Here is a 22,759-nt window from a genome sequence, read left to right as displayed (position 1 = left end):
ATTTGATTCGCTCTTGTCACTTATGACAGAACAGCTAATCACGATGATCTTGTCTTCGGAAAAGATTGATTAATTCGCTTATGTCAGAAACAGCGAATCTCTTTAAAAACTGTCTGTTGATTTCACTTCATTGCATTGTTATAATTCGTAAAAGTTGTACCCGCCAACTGGCGACTGACACTGTTACATGGACTCACCAACGCTGATTTTTATTCGCATTTGGCGCTTGGCGAGTGTTAATTTTAGGCCCTGTGCATAACTAAAGGGTCATTTAAAGATTTAGTTAATGAAGTGCACTCTCTTTCACATTTGTCCATCCATTTCCCTCGCTTTACCTGAATAAACGGTTTTGGGTGACCACAATATTCAATTCAAACACGCAAGCCTCTTTAGTGGTTCTTCAGTTCAGCATCTTTATATCAATAAACGAGCAATCTCTTTCGATGCCATCTCTCCCCCTCTCATCTTTCATGTGTACCCGTCTATCCACTAGTCACCTAATTAAAATGGAATAAGATGGCTATTAAGTTTTAGCGTAGGCTTTGTTCTCTGTGGCTGGTTAATGTTAGGAGAGGGTTTCTTTATGTAACTGCCGCTCACCGTTTTGTACTCGGCACACAAGGCCACTTGATACAACGAGACATTAGCAGCGCTCCAAGACAGAGACAGAGAAGAGAAAGGCAGAAGGAGTGTCTTATCTCTACCCTTATCACTCTCCCTCTCCAGTTTAATGTAACATCACAGCAATTGCAAAAAACGGCGTCTGTTGAATCAACAATGAGGCAGAGGAAGACAAGAGTGGGAACGGTGGAGAGAGATAAAAGACTAACTGCTCACGTTCAAGCGGGTCTCAAATAAAGTTGCCTCGTTTTATGATGAACGGCGTATAGGCGAGAAATCTTTGATGGCGGCGAGGTTGAAGTTTCCACATGATTTAAAGGGATAGTTCATCCAAACACGTCGCCCACATCATTTTAAACCTGTATGATTTTCTTACTTCTATGGAACACAAAATGAGATATTTAAAAGAATGTCCAAGCTGCTTTTTTCCTTTGACAGCTTTGGTCACCATTCACTTTCATTGTATGGAAAACAACAGCTTAGACATTCTTCTAGATAACTGCCTTTGTGTTCCACAGAAGCAAAAAAAATTCATACAGGTAAGTAAATAATGATAATTTTCATTTTGGGGTGAATCATTCCTCAAGCTACACCAAAAAGCACATAGGAAATTACTGAAGAACTAAGGGTTTAAAGTTCAGATGGATGCAGTCGTCATTGTATTTCGGGCCTAAATAACACTCCTCAGATTAGTTTCATGAAATCCACCACCACAGAGAAGCAGCCAATGGCAGGTGTTTGAGTGTATGTAAGAAAGGAAGAGAGCAATAAAAAGCAGAAAAGGAGTGAGAGACTTTACGCGGATTATCAATAGACCTCAAACATCATGGCATCAAAATACAGCGATTAACCAAAGAGTGACTTAAAGGGGAGGTGAACTTTAGAAAAGAGTGAAAAAGAAGAAATAAGATCCTGACACACGAGATGGTGCAGAACTGGATTAGAACACGAGACGGACGTGTAGTTTAGGAACATGTTTTACTTTCAGGCCACAGAAAAGAATGAGGAGAATGAGAAAGGTATGGTGGTCTATTGTTGGGAAGTTGGTAGCGAACAATACAAGGTGAAAATGTACAAGAGTCATGTGTGCTGTGTAGGTGACAGGTCAGTATCAGAAAACACACTTAACCCTGGAAATTGATGGAGGAAATGAAAGGAATAAATTGCTTTTATTGTCAGATTTGTTTTTGTTTTTGCAAAAAGTGTTATGAATTATAAAAACCTAATTTAAATAAATATATTTACACACATATTTACACCACAGTTTAAAACTTTGGGGTCTGTATATTTTTTTAAATGTTTTTGAAAGAAGTCTCTTTCAAAGGGTGCATTTATTTGACCAAAATACAATAGAACGGTAATATTATGAAATATTATTACAATTTAAAAGAACTGATTTGTATAATTTAAAAAAAAAATGCAATTTGTTCCTGTGATGGCAAAACTGAATTTTCAGCCATTACTCCAGTCTTTATTGTCATAAGATCCTTCAGAAATCTTCAGGATTTTTTTTTTTGTAACAATATAAAAGTATTCCCTATCACTCTTGATCAATTTAATGCATCCTTGCTGATTAAAAGTACTAATTTCTTTAAAAAAATAAAAAGTAGTGCATATTTAATAATTTTCTCCCAAAAGTTACAGCTAAACAAGTACACCTGAGAAATACTTCTATTTTAAATTTTTATAATTTGAATTTAATTAAAAGAAATCAATTAATTTAAAGTTACATAATTAATTTAAATTTAAATTTTAAAAAGTGAAAATATGAAGATTATGTAGTAATGACAGGCACATATTTACTCAACTTTACTTAAAGTTTCAGTTTATTTCCAGGGTTAAATAATAAGATTGAAAAATCGCAGATTTTCTGCATGGACCTGGACATTTGAACACCAGTTTCTGTTAATCACATAAATGGCTTCAACATTACCCAGACATCTCCCTACCTTCAGATGGTCGATTTGAGGTTGCCACAACCACGACCCCACACTTGAACAAGCCCTCAAATAACTGCTTCAGAATGACAGCATCGGCTATATCCACCACCTGAAGAAAAAAAAAAACTATTATTGTTCATTGTACTCTAATAGCTATTTCCTTTTTCCTGCACATGTAAAATACAGCATACCATCAGTTAAGTTCATAGGAATAGGTCAAATTCAACTGAATTTTTGGCAAACTGTAATAAAACAAATGAATGTGTATTAATGCAGTAAATAGGTTGGTTTTAATTTCATGTTGCCTATAAAGCAACCTATAGCTTCTGTTGTTTGAGTTCTGTCCTCTAGGCAGGACAGTCAAGGCACTATAGGAGCGAGCACAGGTGTATTAGCTGGAGATGAGCGAGGCGCAACTCTCTCCCCTTTGGCCTTCCTCTGCCTTGAGCTAATTACCACAATTGTGTGCATGCATGTGCACTTGTGCATGCGTGTACATGCGAATGAATGAGCGAAAACCAGGTGTCGTTGCATTTTAAAACCAAAGCCTCGGCCAAGGTCCTTTGACATCACCCTCCCTAACGCGCTCGCACACAGACCCAGGACAGACACAAAGCCACTCCACCTGACTGTAAAATGGCCACACAGAGCTGCGGCTTTCTGCTAGAGACAAGGACAAGTGGCCAAAGCCCTGAAAAAGGTAAATAATTGAATACATAAATAAATAAATAGCGTTTTGAGGTAAAATCAGTGGCACAATGACAGCCAGATGGCCACACACAGACAAATACATACACACACACAGATGCGCTCCCATTGTGCTCTTGAGGGCCTGGCATGGCTGTCCCTGAATCTCAGAAGCGAGAGGATGAGTGGTTCTTTCATTATTATCATTTTCATCATCATCATTCATTATTATCATTTAAACGTTGCCTTTTTCACAGCGGCGAGCTGTTGCCTCACACACATCTGCAGCAACACTGGGGCTGCTGACCCTCCCCTGACAAAAAGAGCCCTTTAGTCAATAACACACAATGAGATCGACCATGGTCCGCTCTCATCTTCTCCCACGTTTCTGCTACTTTTTCAGGGTTGAAATGCATTTAGTCAAAACGCATATAGAGTTTCTCCTTACGTCGCATTAATACTTGATTAGCGTTTGCATATCTGGCAACGAGGAGCCAAATTTGGGGCCGGGGATGGTTTTGTCATGTAGAAGATCTTCTCATTCACTGAGCTCTACTATTCTTAGAAGGACACACTCATGACTGCCATACCCCCAGCATATGTTGTTTTCTTATATTGAAGTGTTTCCCTTTTTTGCATATTAAACCTTCGGCCCCATCAAACCCAATTAGCGTCTTCTATAGCGGCCTTACGTGCGGCAAGGTGGAGGGCGTGTGTGTGTGTTGTCGGAAGGGTGGTCGGTTACAAAGACGAGGTGCTATGGCATAAATTGGATCACATTTCCTTTAACCGTCCTCTTCTATTCTTCATTTCAAAGGAGTCATTTAATTATGACCTTTTCATCAGTCCTATATTTGTTTTTTGTTTGTCGCACAGGCACTGCGGCACTCATGCGCGAGTGTGTATACACACACACACACACTTTCAGTCTCTGGGTATTGATTGCCAGGTTGAGTGCAAGAAAGCCCTCAGTGTGGCGTTGTTGTGGACGACAGCGAAAACAATGGCACGGATATTCAAATGAGCATCCAATTACGCCAGCAAAGAGTCACTTTTGTGTGGCGCACACGGGTGCCAAATTGCACTCTTTTGATCTTAAACCTTTACTTACACAACTCTGTCGATGAGTAATTTCACCCGGCGACTGACAGGGGCCTGAGACAATGCCTCAAGCGGTTTCTGCTCGCTCTTCCTCTTTCTATATCTCTCTTGGTCCTTCTCTCAATACCTTGCATTCATTAAGGGAGTGGAGAGGGACAAAAGGGGAAGGCTACAAATTACTGATAATGATGCCGGACTAATGAAGAGAATGGAGAAATTTCATTAGCATTTAAGAGGCATGGATGCATGCGACCCGCCATAGTCGCTCTCCATTACGCCTCACTCAAGGAAGCAAGAGGGGCCGACTGAAACTCGATGCCTCATTTGCATGCTTAAGTGGCAGTGGCTCCTGATTGGTAAGGGGCTGTCAGCTTCTCATTTATGCATCATAAACAAAATCTGTGTGCTTTCCATATTGCGCGAGCAACGATTGGTGAGGTGAGCTTTCAGGCAATAATGAGAACCCATACTAAATAAATATATGAAAGCGATCAGGTCTGAGGTAAACATTTCAATTTAAAAGCCATTAATAAAAAAAGCAGCCCTTCATCCTAAAGCAGTGAGAGAATTAGCTCTTGATTATCAGAAATGAAGTCTACGCAGGTTATTTGAGTACTGCATGTAATATTATTAAGATAACAGGACATTTTTAGAAATCAATAAATACCACACTGATACTGAACCAGAGAACAAAAAACTAGATAATGATTCATAGATATTATTCCATAAGGAAAATATTGATTATTGATTGAGAAATGGGCTGATTGATTGATTTAAATCTGCAAACATATATCTGACGTTTCATTTTTTATTCATCTTTTTGGGCTCGAAAAGAATAAAATTTTCTGTTTAATTCTAGCTTTTTTCTAATCTCGATTATCTGTGGCCTCAGCATGTGTTTTCAGATCTGTGTGAAGGTATCTCACTCCACTAGATGGCTCCAAAATGAACAAGGCTTATATCTATGAAGAGCTATTCCACACTGTAGTTAGATGATGAACTACATCAATATAAACATATCAATTCTTACTATACTTCTGCAGCTAACATTATTCCCCTCACTCATGCACTAACACACAGAAAATATGCATTAAATTGCAGCTTATACATTTTTCAGCAATTTTATAAACTCTTCACCCTCCCAATTTCCCTACTCCTGCCCTCACCTGAAACTCATCAAAGCATAGGAGACAGGTTTCCTCTGCGATCTCCATGGCAACCGGAAAGATGGGGTCATACATTGTCATTTTACCTATCCGTCGCTTTGGCAGGCTCCGTTTCAGTTTGTGGATCCCTGAATGCAATGCACAAATTAAAGTCAATAGAAATAAATGCAAATGCGCTCAGAACCTAGACAATATCAAATTTTGAACTCAGAGGAATCTATTCTACTTTGTGCTGTTATTTTCCTTAATTGCTATTCATGCATGATAAAAGGCATGTTTGTTTGCTACTTGTACAAATACAAAATAGTACTACTTTAAATTGATTAATATGGAATGAGGTAAATATACACAACTGTTCAAAAGTTTCATTAATAACACTTATTTAGCAAAGACACATTAAGTTGATCACGTTAAAGACATTTATATATATTCATATCTAAATTCAGCTTTGCTATCACAGGAATAAATTACATTTTAGCATATATTGAAAAACTGTTTCAATTGTAATAATATTTTAAAATATTACTCATTTTACATATGGCATATGGCCATTTATGTATCCACAATTACTCGAGAACAGACCACCTTGGTTTAGTTAGAACTTACTTCTATGTACGTCTAACATGAATGCATTGAAATGAACCCTCCTTTTTCTTCTGTTTTCCACAAATGAGTAAAAAAGATCCATCAACATTGTTTTTCCAGTGCCTATTGATTATGAAACAAAACACAGAATAAGCATTAATTGGCCTCTCCATGTAAAGTCCAGTCCAATCCCTCCAAACATTAGTCATTTTAAAACATTAGTCATTTTAAACTTTAAATGCATGTTTAAAATGACTAATAATTTTGCTGCCATAGCTAAAAAAAAAAATTTACTTAAGCTTACCAACATCACCATGGATATAGTAGCCGTAGGGAGGATGTGGCTTTGGGGACACCTGTAAAATAAATTCAAATATTACCATCTTCTTTAACGCTGTAATAAGCTGGTTTGCTTCAGCTCATTTTAGCCTATACATAGCTTATATCATAAAGACATCTTATGGTTTGATTTTGTCACCAATTGTAACAAAAAGAAATATCCAGGAAACTCTTGGCATGCGATTAAGTGCCCTTGACTCAAAGTTTCCAAACAATGTCCACAACGCATTCAACTTTCAGAGTACAAGGTGTTTGATGAGCCAGTCCAGAACTGTCTGTGGCTGCAGACAATTGATCATTCAGGACAAGACAGAGAGTCGACATCCTTATGCCCGTATTTTTTTTTCAGTGGGGTGAATGCTGTTTGAGCAGTGAGGCGCAGCGTTCTTGGATGACAGCGTGTGACTTCTCACTGACTTCCAGAACTCTCTGTAGCTCGTTATTGTGGCTGGTGGCAGTGGTCCAGTCACGGTAGAGTGGACAAACACAGTGAAGAGACTGAGAGAGAGCGGACACAGGCCCTGTCAGGGACGGGTCCACAAGGTGGAGTCATGCTCTACACTTTCACAGGACGCAGCCAAGGGGAAAAAGTTCACATGCCAACACTCTTAGGCTCCGTTTTCCACTCTCTTTCACAAATGAACTGTTGTTTGCCTTGGTAATGATTTAGATAAACAATGACTTTTATTCATTTTGTGGAAATAATAACTATGCTTAATATAATAAGTGATTTACTTTTAAATCAAAAGAATGCATTTATTAATTTACTCACCCTACGCACAAAGTGTTTCGCCCTTTTTGCCCTAAATAATCAACACAAGAGCACATCGCTGTACATGTTTATATTTATTTCCCCATATTAAAAGTGGAGCTGGGAATCTCTTTCCCAGACAATGGCGACCCCTCATTACTGAGGCGAGGGATAGGTGGGGTGTCCTGACTCAGTAGGGGGCCGTGTTGTGATCCAGCAAGTGCTTGGTCTGGTCTTTCCTCCCACTCTCCACCCCCACAAACACAAACAGGCTGAAGCTGCTTTGACCTACAAACAACAGTCCCACAGCAAATTAGGCAATGGCACAGTGCAAGCACTGGGGTCTGACTGAAGGTTGGACTGCTAAGCTTTTTCTTCACTGTAAACATTCACAGATTGCACTGCTCAGTTTGGCACATATAAACCCATACCTCTTGTGTGTTGTCAACATCTGACATCTTTTCTTCAGGACTGCAAAGGTTTACTTTACTTGTATTATTCTTCAGTTCTGAGGTGGGATGACTATGTAAACAGTCTTTAGGTTGAGGGAGAAGGATCGGGATGTTGGTATAGTCTGTCATCACTCTGTTTAACTGTTCTAACAGAAGAAGTGCAGCTCTTTGTTGATCATCCTCTTGCAGTGAACCGGAGCAGACAAGACTGTCATAGTGGCTGATGAGTCCTCCATGAGCAGCCCAAGGTGCTGATATAGATGTATGTCCTGCAAAAAATGATGAATATCATTAAGAAACAAGAATATGTTGTTAAACACATATTTGGGATCTATTTATTAAATAATTTTTACAGTGCTTTATATCACATAATACTTGATAATTCCTTAATATTTCACAATAAAGACACAATAATTGATGAATGAAGAATAGTAGATCCACTAAACATCTATTTCATGTGACATAACTTTTTTTCTTGATTATGAACAAATGTATATGTAAGAGATTCATTTTAACATGAGTAAATAATGACAATTTACATTTTTGGGTCAACTGTATGTTTTATGCAAAACACACAAGTGAACATATCTTGTAATAAAATATGGCCATACTATAAATGACAATAAATAAACAATAAATGCTTAAAAATAAACATACTGCCTACTGCATGAACAGCTGTAAAAGATTGTTCAATATGAGACATTTAAACTTAAAAGAATTAAAAGTTGGGAAAGATTCAAGAAATGTGTTCCTATAAAATACTTATACAGCACAATAAAAAGTTAATATTTTTGACAGCTTGGTTGCTAGTTTAAACATAATAATAATAATAATTCTCTCTCTTATATATATAATTATCATTTTTTTGAAAGTTTTACAATTTATTAAGGCTATTGTTGTTGAAACAGCACTGAATTGAACAGCACTGCATTGAAATACAATAACAAAGGGAAAAAAACAATAACACCTCAATCGGTAAGAAAAATATCATCATAAGCCTTAAGAAACCTGTAATTCTTATTGTTGTCAATGAGTTTAAGAGATTTAACAATAAGCAAAATCTCAGCAAGACAGACATCAAATCTAGGAAACATCTTGAGAAATTTGTTTTTGTGAATACAATTTTTTTACAATGCAACACACAAAAAAAAAAAATTAACAACAAGATCAATAGCATGGTCACTGGCAGAAATTTAACTTTCAGCGAAAATTAAAAGAAGATAAATAACAACTTAAATTCTCCCAAAGAGATTTAACTTGGTTACACATAAGATAGAATACACATAAGATAGACATTATGAGAAATCTTAAAATGTACCTCTCTTATTTTATTAGAAATGCAAAATTTCCGATGAATACTATCAAAAAAATTGGTCCAGAAAAATTTACATCTAGTATATACTGAATAATGTAACAATCGCTTCACATTTTTTTTTTTTATCAAGAAGACAAACTCCATCCAATAAAAGTTTGGGCATAATTGTTTTTCTCTCATTAAAGCAAAGGTATGCTTTAAATAAATGCACATATCTTGGAGACAAACGTTTGATGACAGAATTTAAAGATCTAGCTGGCAGAGGAAGACTATACAAAGTCATAAATTCTTCATACTCCAGTATAGTAGCTACCATCATTTTTCAGTAAATAAATGTGTGTGTGTGATAAAGATGAATATAAAGCACTATGACGTAAATGATTTCCCGCAGTAGTCACGTGCTATCAGCACTGACCATGACAGGAGAATATTCATGCTCACCTCTAACGGCCTTAAAGAGTTCACACCAAACTCCTCTCGACAAACTTGTCTCTTTGAATGTAAGTCTTAAAAGACATCTCGTTGTCCACCGCAACCTGTATGCCGCCATGTTGATTCAAAACCTAATAACTTTATTGAGCTCTGTACACTGACACTTTATATCCCTTTATGGAGAACAGACACTGCTCTGCATGTTGCTCTTTCACGTTTATGTCACAAACACGTTGCAATACATAAGAAATTAGTTTTTATAAATATAAACGGAGGCTAAATCAAAATCTTAGCTTATTCGATAATAAATGCGAGATATTATTCTGTAGGCGGTTCTAAACAATAATTGAGAAACTGTATCATTTTTAACAATACAGATTTACAAACAGTGCACTGTTCTTGCTTTGACAGAACTTATCTAATTACATTGCAGAATGCAGTTGGAGGAATGCAAGAATGGAGCTTGAATAAATGACAAATGTTACTCTACAAAAGGTTCGGAATTTACAACCTATAAAAGTTTAACATTACAGATGTCCACCAAAAACTGCACTTGCTTTGCTAACATTTATCCAGCCGCTCAGAATAGTGGCACGTGACTGCATAAACGCTAGTTATTACTCTACAGACGATTATAGATAGTCATTTATAACCTACAACATTTTCGACTTCACATACACTAAAAAGTACACTCTACTCGCTATGACAGCTTTTATCCAATCAAAGCCCAAGGATATTACCACGTGACCGTATTGGTATGTCACATGTCAGCTGTTCCTCAGCTGATCGGAAGTGCAATCGATAGCTGCTTGTTTGCTCAAACCTGTTACGGAAAGCCATGGCTGAGGCCATAGCAGACACGAGAAGGCTGTATACTAAACCACAAAACCTGAGCGATGCGTATGGGCCACCGAGTAACTTTCTAGAGATTGATGTTTCCAACCCCGAGACGGTTGGCGTCGGTCGGAACAGGTTCACGACATATGAGATCAGACTGAAGGTGAGCAGCCAGTGCTGGCCTGAGTAAAGCCATTCTGTAATCAGCGGTAAATCTCCATCACGTGCAGGCTTTCACATGGATGAGAATTAAATATCGCATGCGATTTATCGTGCAGCCCTAGTGTAGAGTAGCGCTTGTTGTTTGTCATTTCTCCGATCACAAATGCAGACATGGTTTTAGGTTTACACGGCGCGATGCAACGCGTAAAAAGACAGTATAAGTAATTATAATATCGTGCGATATTTATCGTGCAGCCCTACTCTACACTGCTCAAAACTCGCGTTTGAACCTCTTTTGGAAGGCCAAACAAAGTAGTTTTGCTTTCACAACAAAACACACGGCGTCACACACGGCAGGCTTGAGTGAGTGGCGGCAGGCTAGAGTGAGCAGAGGCCGGCGGATTCGACGATCGTGACGTAGACATGTGTGGGCGTGTTAGAACGAGCCGTTTTAGGTAGGCGTGGTTGACTCTTAACTTTTATAAAGAATATCTCTTTGGATTTGAGACTTTAGTCTTTGCAACTTTACAGATCTTCTTTATGCACCAAGAGCTTGTAACACTTCAAAGAGAAAGGAAAAATTGAAATCTCATCATATGACCCCTTTAAGCCTGACTGTGTAATGATCAACTAAGTATGTTGTGCAGTCAAGAACACAGTTTAGTTGGTATGTGTCCAATTGGGATGAGAGAGTTTTGAGACGAGACTTTCAAGCAATTTCCATTTAGATCTCAAGCATGTAGTCTGTGTGACCACACCCCTTTGTGTAAGCCCAAGATAATGGTGCTTGTAATGATAATGATGAAACTGGTTAACGTTAAAGTACTGTGCACATCTTCTTTATCAAATGAGACCTTTCAGTTTGCTAGTTAAAATGCTTTATTTTAATTTTAATTTATTTTCCTCATTCTTGTCCCAAGTTAAGCAGAATTGATTTTACGCATGTTTCAGTAAGTTGTCTTATGATCAAATTCTTCTGAACTCGCTGTGTAGATTATGGTTATTGCATCAGTGAATTTCCCACACTTGCACACATTATTCCTAAGACATGAGTCAGTTTACCCATATTTGTGCTGACAAAATGCGTACCTTCATGATTTGTTGGCCAAATTATTCTGAATGTTAGAGGACGTTTTTAAACGGTGAGACACACATGGCTGCCATCTGCTTTGCATATGCGTGTTTGTGCGCTGTTATGCATGGAATTGACCTTACAACTGATAAAATGACTGACAGGCCAAATAACATGCAAACCTCCCAAATTCCCATGGTAAAAACGGGGAAGTTATGGTACATGTAAATTAGGATTAGGTATCCAAGGACAGCTAAACTTGCAAATGATGAACGTTCATTTACCCCTCAGTGAAAATGAAATGAATGCAAAGACTACATACATGTGACCAAAGTTAACTTTATTAACCTTGTAAAGCCTGACATATTAAAATAATCCAAATATATATATACATGTATATATTTTGAAATGGAAGAGTTTATTTGTATGATAGTAGATCATGTACTAATAAAAGAGAAGATGAAGCTCATACTCAAAAATGCTTCCTTTTTTTTTTTTCAGATGCCCAAACTGAGCAATGATGCAGTTTAATGCAGTTGCTGATATTAATATGGCTAATTAAGATGAAATTCTGATAGCGTATAATGTCAATCAATGAGATCGCTATTAATGCTATAGCAAACTACTTACAAACTTCTAGCGTTATTTTTAGTGTTTCAATGGTATATATAATTCGCTTTCTATTTTTTCAGTTTTCTAAAGTGTTTTTGAAAAATCACTTACTCTGCCTTTAATAAGTGCAGTTACTAATAATTTTACATGTTCATTTCTTGTTTATACACATTTGACAGAAAAGCACTGAGCTTGAGTTGGGAAGCTTACAAAATGTATTTTATTAACAACAGTAGTGTGCAAAATCAAATTTTTATGTAGAAAAGATATATAGTGTACTCTTATTAAATGTACCATTATTATTCTGTAGTCTAATATTAAACTGACCAACAACTTCAGTGATTATGTGTGATTTAGTCGCAAATTGAAGAAAAGTTTGTTTTTCAAAGCACTCTGTGATGTTTATAATAAATAGACTTAACTCATAGAGATTACAATGTGCAGTATTCTTTTAATTTCAAAGAGATATGACAAATATATATGATATGATAAAATTACTATTGAAAGTATAAATGAATGACTAATAAGCCAATAAGTGCTCCTCTGCTGCCATCTACAGTGGTAATTTGATGTATTTTTTAAATTTTACATAAGTGTTTGTTTACCACAGTATATTTTGGTCGTCCCATTGAAAATAACATTCAAATTGGATCATTTAGGAGCTTTAAAGTGCTGGAAACAGTTGTGTGAAATGCTTGTAGTCATTTGTACAAACCCTGAAATGAATAATGTAATAACATTCGACTATTTCTGCCACAACACCATGGTTACAGTTAGCGTTACTGCTTCTGGTTTTCTATGTTAGCACTGTTTGATCTGTTTATAACAGAGAATTCTGTGCAGAATTTGAATGCTTCTCAGATTCTCGCAGCAACCTTTTATTCATTCTGCGGCGAATTCAAATATTTCTCACTGGATCTCGCAGCGCTGTGCAGTAATAGTGTTGCGAAATCAACTTTGGTTCACGAGTAGCTGTTCTGAGCTTAGACTAGTTTGTTTGTGTCGTGGTTAGGCATGGGCTGGTATGAGACTTTGACGGTATGATAACCTTAAGCAAAAATATCACGGTTTCACGTATATAATTTCATATACATAATTTGATTTAATAATAACCCAATTTGAAGCAAAAACAGAATGTTCTGTTCTGACTAGCTTTGTGAAATTACTCTACATGCCTGAACATGCTCTGAATGAGATGCAGATTCACTCTCTGACAGCAGGAGGCGCTTCTGGACCACCAATTACAGCGTTTCCTTGGTTACCGCTGTAAACAAAGCAGGGCTGTGCTGAAACACTGCTTTAATATGAATTATACAGAGACTAGATGAAAAGAAAATACCACGTAAACTTTTCTGAAGACGTTCAGTTCCCCTCAGAAACATATTCATATAAACCCCCAAATCAATATTGAGGATTTTCTTCCAATAGTTCGTGCATCATGAACAGTGAGTGATCTGCCTGCTACAGTATTTTTCTCTGTGCGTCCATCTTCAGCATCTCTGGCCCGTGTTAACGGGCGTTTACAGACTTCATATTTTCACATAAATTACATTTTGCAGTTTGTGCAAGTCCAGAACAGAGACAAGTTTGCTTGTCAACAAGCGGTTGCTGATCGCGTAATTTCCAGGGGCAGCTCCTTAAGTTCGGCCATCCTACACACACGTGACTGACCGTGCTCGCACCAACAGGAGGGGGAGGGTCGTGTTACTCTCTACACTGCACTCAACCTGAGGGATTCCTACACTTTCAGTCTAGGAGACATGAAAAACAGTGCATACCGCAGGAACGGTATAACAGAAAATATGAGTGGTTTTGAAACCGTGAAATTTTCAAATCGCGGTATACCTTGAAACCGGTAATCGGCCCATGCCTAGTCGCGGTCCTATGGGGTTAGATTTCTGCCACAATTCTGCGCGCGAAAGATATTTTGAGCGCACAAAAGTGCATTTTGCAAGTGAGCAATCTGAGTTTTGTGGAGAATGTTCGTCTCACAAAGAAGAAAGTATTTTGAGCGCACTAAAATCTATTTTGGATTTAAAATAAGCTTTTAGATCTGTGCAGACCTTCTCTTTTGCACGTGCAAAGTTTCACTAGCTTGCTCCAAGTTGATATTCTGATCATATTTTTTTCCAAGCACATTTTACCAATTCCAAACAACATAAATTTTAATAACTACTATTAAAGGTGGGGTAAGCGATTTTTCAAAAACGCTTTAGAAAACTGATTCGGGCCAAATAGCAAAACAAACTTGTAGCCAATCAGCTGTAAGGGGAGTGTGTACTCATGATGTGGAGGAGAGAAGTTCTATAGTATTTTGTCACGCCGTGCCACTTGCGTCCGGTGTAGACACGGTGTAACATTGGTTTTGCTTTGTTTCACAGAACTAATCGTTGCCTGGGTTGCGTACGTATGTGTGGGGCAGAGCTATCAAAATAGGGGCGAGACCCTTGTGTATTCGTTGTGTAATTCTTCCCTATAGTTTTAGAAGATTTCTAGAACTAAGAAAAAAAAAATTGTTGCAGCTCTCAGTTGTCTGCAATATTTGACTGGGACTCATATCTGTCCAGTCGCACTGTTGTTTTCGTTCATGTTCTACTGATGTATCCAACTGTATCAGGAGCTGGATAACTCTGTACTTCCATTGGTAGTCAACACATTGCATTACTGCTTATTTGCACGAAGTTGAGCTCATCTTTGAACTGATCGCAAATGGTCGATATTTCTCAAATTGCAGAAATCACCAGTTGCTGCAAATCATTGGTAGTCACCACATTGCATTACTGCTTATTTGCACGAAGTTGAGCTTAGTGCTGGGCGGTATGACCAAAAATTTATATCACGGTATTTTTCAAAATTATACCGGTTTCACGGTACAAGACGGTATTTTTTTTTCATGCATGACCGAGTGTTAACCATATTTTCTACTGATTGAGAGAGGAAATACTGCAGTATATTGACTTAGAATGCCCTATTTTACTGTCACGATGAGTGAATATTGTCAAAAAATACCACACTAAATAGTGACTAAACACGACCCCTTTTAATACATGTTAACCAGGAGTCACTCTCATTTATAATCGCGGCATCGTCTGATAAAATCAACATGCATCTACACTAAAGAGCAGCTATGCGGTTGTTTTGGCTATATTACTTTTTTGTCTCATGCAGCGCACTGCCTGCGTCTGAGTAACAAACTAAAAAAAAATAAATAAATAAAAGTGCATGTGATATTAACAGACGAACTATGCTCATATTTATAATTCCAAACAATCAGTAAGCAACAGGTGCTAGGAAACGCTGTTTTGTACTCATTTATTGACGAGCTGGCTGCGGTGCGGCCAACTGAATGCGCTGCTTCTCTGCCGCTCACTGCACAGAACAGACGCCGAGAGAGGTGACACTTCTCCAGGAAAGTCAGACCTCGCGTTCGCGGGAAATCTTCCAACTGAACCATAGCTAAGGTTTATCCAAAAAAGTCGCTAGGGTTGTCAGTATGAATATTCTATGGAAAAAAGCCGCTAAAAGGGTCTGAAAGTTGCTAAATCTAGAGCTAAAGTCGCGCTCGTGTGTGTGTGTGAGACGCGGGAGCTGATGGCAGCGGGCGGTGGATATTTGTGGCGGTCAATGTGGATATTGTGGATGAGTTCTTCTGTCATCACGTTCTATTAGTTCTACAGCTTCAGTTTCGGAACTTTCACGCTTAGTAACACATACAGCTGTTCCCTCACCACAGTGCAACACCCCTTTCAAACAGTGTCGCGTTCCGAACGTTGTTTAAGTGACATATACCGGTATTGCGGTATTTTCAAAATTTATATCATAACAAAAATAAAAACCGGTATTCGGTATGAACCGGTATACCGCCCAGCACTAGTTGAGCTCATCTTTGAACTGATCGCAAATGGTCGATGTTTCTCGAATTGCAGAAATCACGAGTTGCTGCAAATCAGTGTGAACATCTCTTTAGCAAGTATACATACATGGCCTAGTTAGAAGTCATCTTAGTGGTTTAGGTTGGTAAACAAAAGATTGCACTGACTATTGTGCACTTGAGCAAGGTACTCGTCCCTGCAGCTTAACATTGCAACATTACTTGAAAGTAGTGGAAACAAATTTCACAGTTGTTCTTTGGTCTGCAGTTCTATTCTATTCTATTCTATTCTTCTTGACACATTTGTAACAATATAGTCCCCTTTCCTTCAGAAGTTTTGATGAAAGACGAAATATTCATCAGACTCAGGTTTTATTGTTGAAACTCTTTCCATCTAATTCACTTTTTCTTCCGTAAATAGCCCAAATTCTCCTTTGAAATTCAATACTTTTAAATTTAAAGTGCTAGGAGGCGGAGGCGCAGATAAGACATTGTCAAAACCCCTTAATGTCCTAAGCAGTCATTTTCCACAACTGATGAGTTGTGAAAGGTGCTGTTGTGTCTGCTAATAGGCCACTGTCTTCCCAGCTTTCCTATAGTATTTTTAGCTTTCTCCTACCTACAGAGCGAGCCACCGCCTGCCATTAGCCCAAATCTAAAGCTACTGGCACGCTTTCTCTCTTTCGCTCGGTGGCCAACCATTATCCTTTCCATCGTCATATCCCACATCCCATAGATGATCCTGGCATGGTAAGTGAGAGAAAGAAGCCAAGCCATATTTGTGTATGTGTGTGTGTGTCTTGGAGAGGGAACGAGAAGCTTCTTAATCCCTTCTTTTAAAGTGGAACGTGTGAATGACTATGGGGGTGCAGACCTCGTCTTAACCCACCAAACCCACCCCCCACTGGATGGCACAAAACATGCCCATCCCCCGTCACCTGCTCCTCTGGTCTCATCTTGGGACGGATTCTTAAAGTTTGGTTGTCTTTTGTTCACCTGTAACTTAAAGGTAGAATTTATTTACACTCATGCCATTCCAAACTGACAGAATGGAACAAGTGAATATTTTCAACATAATGAATCAGGAACATGGCATGTTCATGTGAGCAGTGTCCGATTTATGGACATATCTTGATGTGTGAGTACAATCTTTGTCATCAAAACTGAATGATTTGTTTGTGAACTGACTGACTCTCCAGTTGCAGAAGCTAACCTAAATTTAGTCTGTTCTTATCAAGCTATCATATGGCTTCAGAAGACATAAAAATGTACCACGAGTTGCATGCACCACGTTTATGATACTTTCATTGTGCTTTTGCATCCTCTTTGATGCCTGAAAGCCTCCGTTCCCATTCATTGTAGGTGTATTGGAAAGTGCGAACAGTATAATTCTTCAGAATCTGTTCTTTTGTGTTTTGCTAAAGAAAGTCAAACAGGATTGGAATGACATTAAGGTGAGTAAGTGACAACACACAGAATTGTCAATTTGGCAGAGTTTAATGCAATAACTTAAAGTAGGTATGCATCTGCTACTGTCATGTTTGATAAATTTAATGCATAATTTATCAAACGTGACAGATCTGTTTACAATGAATAAACTCCATGAAATTAGCCCCAATGCTGAAAAAAGAAATTTCTATCAATTTTTAGCAAAAATAAATTGTAAAAACATGATATAATTCAGCCATAAATTTTCTCGCCACGAAAATAGCCACAGAAGCTGGCATGGCATTAAACACAAACAAACAAATCAAACGTGACTGTAAAGACATTTATAATGTATAAAGTTTTTTTTTTTTTTTTTTTTTAGTGGTTCTTTTGAACTTTCTATTCATTAAAGAATCCTAAAATGTGGCACAGTTTCCACAAAAATATTAAGCAGCACAGCTGAATTTTTTAACATTGATGATAATAGGAAATGTTTTTGAGCAACAAATCAGTATATTAGAATGATTTCTGAAGGATCATGTGAAACTGAAGACTGGAGTAAACAGTTATTTTTCAATTGTAATAATATTCCACAATATTATTTTTATTGTTTTTTTTCAAATAAATGAAGCTTTGGTAAGCATTAGAGAAACCCAAAATTTGGAAATGTACTGTAGCTTCTCTGTTATGAATCAGTTTGGTTTCTGCCTGATTTTCCAATTGGTCATATTTTTGCTCATGAGACAGTTCAGTTGGAGAACAGTTGCTTTATATCATAAGTGGAAAGCAGCTTAAGTACGTAAGCAATAAGCAACTGAGCATTGACAACCTCTAATCTTTCATTTTATGGATTATGCAACTTTGTAACTGTGACACATGGACTTGTTCTTAGAATAGGTCAGTTTTATTGGGTTTGTCACAGACAGTTTGAACTCACATTAACATGACAGCAGAACATAAGCATCTCTCATATGCATAAGCTCTCAGATGATAATAATAGAAGTTCTGTTTGTTGACTTCAGTTCATTTAATATCAGATCCATATTGTGACAGTCTCACCATGGCATTAACTCTTGTTTTGTGGCCACCTTGTTTACAGTGCAAAAGCTGAGTGACATGAGACCACTGACTCCGCACAAAAACCACCAGACGGAGGATTTGGGATTCAACGTTGTTTACAGACAGGAGAATCCTCAGCCCCACTTCTGCGTTTTTGTATACAACGCTCTCTTTCCCTACCCATCTTTCACTCCCTTTCTCCCCTGTTCACCACCTCCTCCTCCTCCTCCTCGTCATCCCCCTTTCATTCTCTTTTCCAATTTCCAAAAAGCCCTCTCTCTCGCTCTCCCGTTCTGCCATTACTAAAAATGGCTTGCTTGCCTGGTTGTCAGTCCCAGTCAAGTGTAATCCAAAGTCTACAGCATCCTCCCCGACAACTATTTTAATGGTAATGGGCAGCATATTGTATCAAGGCTACCATATCCTACTTGAGATGACAGTATCAAAAGTGGGAGTTGATGCTATGGGAACAAAGACGGGGCAGCTTTTTGCCAGAGTGAGGGTGTTGGGCGGGTGTGTTTTGCGTGCGTGTGTGAGAGCGAGAGAGCGACTTGTGTGTAAACCGAGGAGGGGGATGATGGTGGGGCGTGAGTGCTCTCATTGTCCCTCTGTCCTCTTCTCTTTGGAACTATGATGCGATGAGATGGCATTGTGCTTCCATTTTTGCTACTTTTATTTTGAAAAAGAGAGAGCAGGGCGGAGAGATGAAATGCTCGCTTTTAAACTTGACTTGATCCGACTCGCTAAAAGCTAATGCATAGCCAGCGCAGAGCCCTTACGCAGGGTGAGGTGACCTCTCTCGGCTGTTTTTTCACTGCCCTCTCTCTCCTCCTAATGAGGATACACCATTGTCCCCAGCACACACATGCATCTGAAAAAGAGGAGAGAGACCAGGATTCTTCCATCTCCTCATATCGGCATAAGCCATGTGGAAGCTTTTAACAGTGCGGAAGAGTGACTAAAAGAAAGAGCGCTTTTAGTGCAGCTTTCACACAATTGCCTATTTTTGGGTGTTGTGCATAAAATGGACCCAGTCTGTATTACTCGGTCTCTCTCCGACTTTTTCTCGCTCAGTCACTCTGTCCCATTCTTTTTGGGTCGTTTTGTTTTTGTGTTTGACATTTTTAGGGCGTTTTTGAACCTAGTTTCACTCGAGATGAATGTGCTGATAACATTGAGCATATACCTGTTGAATCTTGAAGATAGAATCTCTGGGTCAACAAGGCACTGTAATTTCTTATCAAAACCCACATCATCCTCTGGTTAATAGATATAATTCTGACCAGTGAAAAGACAGTTTGCACACATGCTACTTTTTATAAACTAATTTTGGTCCAATTTGAAATCCAAACCGAGCCATGTTTCATGACAATTTAGTCCTGTTTATTTTGTTATCATTTTATTTTAAACAGCCTTCTTGCCATGTTGTGTCATAGACTTCAAGATACTTTAAAGCTTCACAAGTAACATTTTTTTTTTATTATCAATGTTGAAAACAGTGCTGCTTAACATAGTTTTTGGAAACTGTGATAGATTTTCTTTCAGGATTATTTGATGAATAGAAAGTTAAAAAGAAAAGCATTTGAAATGGAAACACAAAAAAACAGTTGCTGCCTTAAATGAAGTCAAGTCATTTTAAACTTAAATTTTATAAAAATGACTTTAGAAATCAAGTTAAATCCCATATAACTTCAAAAAGGAAGTTGAAATTGGTTCAGCTGTTTTGATTAAGTTGAAGTAATGGGAACACATATGTTGACATGACTTTATTGATCATATATTTTTACAGTGAATCTTTTGTAACATTTTAGACATTTTTACTGTCTTTTTTGACCAATTTAATGCATCTTTTTAAAATATTTAATTTCCTAAAAAATAATTTCTCATCTTTGATCATTGTATTATATGTGTGTAAAATGTATCATTGTGATCCAGCAACAAGATATTTGTTATTCACACTGTATGTGAAAATGCTGCATGATGTTTAATACAGCTATGTGGCGCTAGATTTTGGACCATTGAGGTTTCACTTTGGGCAGGACTCCTGAGTGCAACCAAATAGATACCAAGCGACCTACCAAATGTTGTTTTCTCAGAGCAGCAACTGTCAAAAACGCTGATTAACATCACATCACTCTTGGTTATCACAGTGTCACGGTGTTATGCTTCATGTCAAGAAGGCTTTGTTTGTAGCAGTTCCTGTTAGTTGACATCTAGAGATAATTAAAAACAGACATCATTAAATATCCCACGGAGCTTATGGAATTAACATAAAAACCACCCAAGAGAGCATAGCTGATCATCAGAGAGTCTCAAAGCATTTGATCGTGTGACACTGAGTCACATTACCTGCCGGTTTAATCATGTCATACCGTTCCCCTCTCACAAGTACGCTCACAGGTATTGATGGACCTCTTGAAAAGCCCCATCTTAGCTGCAGTGCAAGGCTGCTGTCTTAATGAATTGGGCTGTTTTCATCTGCTCATTGAGTGTTTGATGTGTAAGGGCTTCCGTCTGTGTGGTTAACTTTGGTTGCCACGGTAATCAGGCCCTTTGTTGGGCTGTTTTGTTTGCTTGTCTCAGGTTTGATTGAGATCATTAGCAGTGAGGGGAGGACAGTCAAACTCTTCAGAGTTTACATCTGTAGCTGTATACAGTGTGACGCACCACTCCTTTGCTATTTATACGCGCACACACATCGATACAACACTGCTCCCGTCACAGCATTTTTGTTGAAGTGTAATTAGTGGTGCTTGCAAGCATCATTATTACTATTGCTCATACTTAAGGTGAGGGATTTAAACAAAACCCTAAGCCAAAGTAGTAAACCTGAACTATTCCTGTGGAGTTTGCACTAGGTACATGATTGATACCTCAGTCGTGCAGCTTGTTGTGTGATGTTACTTTGCTTAAAACAGACAAACAAATCACAATGGCTTGCAATGAAATAGTGACAGGAGTTAAAACACCCTTGCAACTAACCACAAGACCTTTCATCATGGTGGTGACTTTTGAATGGCCAGCTACCACATTTTCCTCAGAAAATGTAAAATATTTTGTATTTGTCATTAATTTAAATTGTGCACTTCAAGTCTTGGAAACAGTATTTTTATTTTTTATTTTTTGAAAGAAGTCAAAATATTAATCAAATTATTAGTCAAATTATTACAATTTAAAATATATATTTTCTGTCTGAATATGTAATTTATTACTGTGATGGCAAAGCTGAATTTTTAAGCAACCGTTATTCCAGTCTTCAGTGTCACATGATCCTTCAGAAACCGTTCTGATATGATGTTTTTAGGTTCAAGAAATCTTTCTCAGTATTATCAGTGTTTTTTTTTTTTTATTATCAAAGCAGTTGTGTTACTTAATATTTTAATGGAAACCATGATACATTTTTTCAGTATTGTTTGATGAATAAAAAGTTCTAAAGAAAAGCATTATTTCAAACTAGAAATGTTGTAACAATGTAAAAGTGTTACATAAGTTACTTTTATTTATTTATTTAAAAAATACTTGGCCCCCCCCCCCCCATTTTGTTTGAGTGGCCCAACAAGGCAGCATTGATTTGACTAGTGGTATGAGCTGATGGTGGAACTACCAGACAGGGAGTGGTTTTTGGAAAGACTGTTCAGATACAATTATTATTTTTGCTGTTTTATTACTGGTGCTGCTGGTATAGTGCCAAAGAAATTACACACTTTGGCTGGTGGCAGAATTGGCAAGCTTGTCCTTTGGCCAAGTGTCACTGAAAAGTTTAATATATAATAATAGTAATAGTCATCATCCATGATCCTCATCATCCATAAGCTTTTTACTCTTGACCATTGATTTTCTGTTTTCATTGATGTCCTCTGTTCTGGTCTAAATTACTTCAAAATAGCTTATATATTAGAAGGTGATGTAAAGCTGACAGTTTTTTTTTTTGTTTTTTTGGCAAATAAGGGAAGAGATGCCTAACCAGCTTGGATATATATATATATATATACAGTGGTGACCAAAATTACTAGAACACTAGTATTTTCACCAGCTAAAAAATGGTTTTAAGTCAGTTATTTCTATGTTTTGCTATAGTGTGTCAGTAGGAAATATCAGTTTGCAAAGCTATCTGAAAAACTCTGCACAAGTGCACTGAGGGCAAAGGCTGCTTTAAACGCTAAGGATGGTCACACCAAATGTTGATTTAATTTAGTTAATAGAATTTAACTGATAAAGAAAATCTATTTATGAAATTATTTTTGACAGCATCTTCATTTTACAGCATTTTTACACAAGTGCCTAAAACTTTTAACAGCACTGTAGCTTTGCAGGTAGGTTTCTTGAAGC

The 22,759-nt window shown here is 37.7% G+C and overlaps 2 protein-coding genes across 2 annotated transcripts in view; one reads left to right on the top strand and one right to left on the bottom strand.

The window, feature by feature from the left end:
- The window catches only part of LOC107726636 (lactation elevated protein 1 homolog B-like), a 28,942-nt gene extending 19,334 nt beyond the window's left edge, over nucleotides 1-9,608 (bottom strand). The window contains exons 1-6 of the mRNA XM_016536298.1: nucleotides 9,399-9,608; nucleotides 7,622-7,911; nucleotides 6,405-6,456; nucleotides 6,122-6,223; nucleotides 5,516-5,643; nucleotides 2,571-2,670 (exon numbers count right to left, since the gene is read on the bottom strand). Of these exons, the coding sequence (XP_016391784.1) occupies nucleotides 2,571-2,670; nucleotides 5,516-5,643; nucleotides 6,122-6,223; nucleotides 6,405-6,456; nucleotides 7,622-7,911; nucleotides 9,399-9,507 (781 nt within the window). The 5' untranslated portion in view covers nucleotides 9,508-9,608. The remainder of the gene's footprint in view (nucleotides 1-2,570; nucleotides 2,671-5,515; nucleotides 5,644-6,121; nucleotides 6,224-6,404; nucleotides 6,457-7,621; nucleotides 7,912-9,398) is intronic.
- A 523-nt stretch (nucleotides 9,609-10,131) lies between these two features.
- snx3 (sorting nexin 3) overlaps nucleotides 10,132-22,759 on the top strand; it is an 18,316-nt gene continuing 5,688 nt past the window's right edge. The window contains exon 1 of the mRNA XM_016536295.1: nucleotides 10,132-10,389. Coding sequence (XP_016391781.1) covers nucleotides 10,228-10,389 — 162 coding nt within the window. The 5' untranslated portion in view covers nucleotides 10,132-10,227. The remainder of the gene's footprint in view (nucleotides 10,390-22,759) is intronic.

The sequence above is a fragment of the Sinocyclocheilus rhinocerous genome, unplaced genomic scaffold (assembly GCF_001515625.1).
Source record: "Sinocyclocheilus rhinocerous isolate Xijiao unplaced genomic scaffold, SAMN03320098_v1.1 scaffold1538, whole genome shotgun sequence".
Taxonomy (NCBI): domain Eukaryota; kingdom Metazoa; phylum Chordata; class Actinopteri; order Cypriniformes; family Cyprinidae; genus Sinocyclocheilus; species Sinocyclocheilus rhinocerous.
Note: the sequence above shows the minus strand (reverse complement) of the source record. Positions and strands in the feature narration are given on the sequence as shown.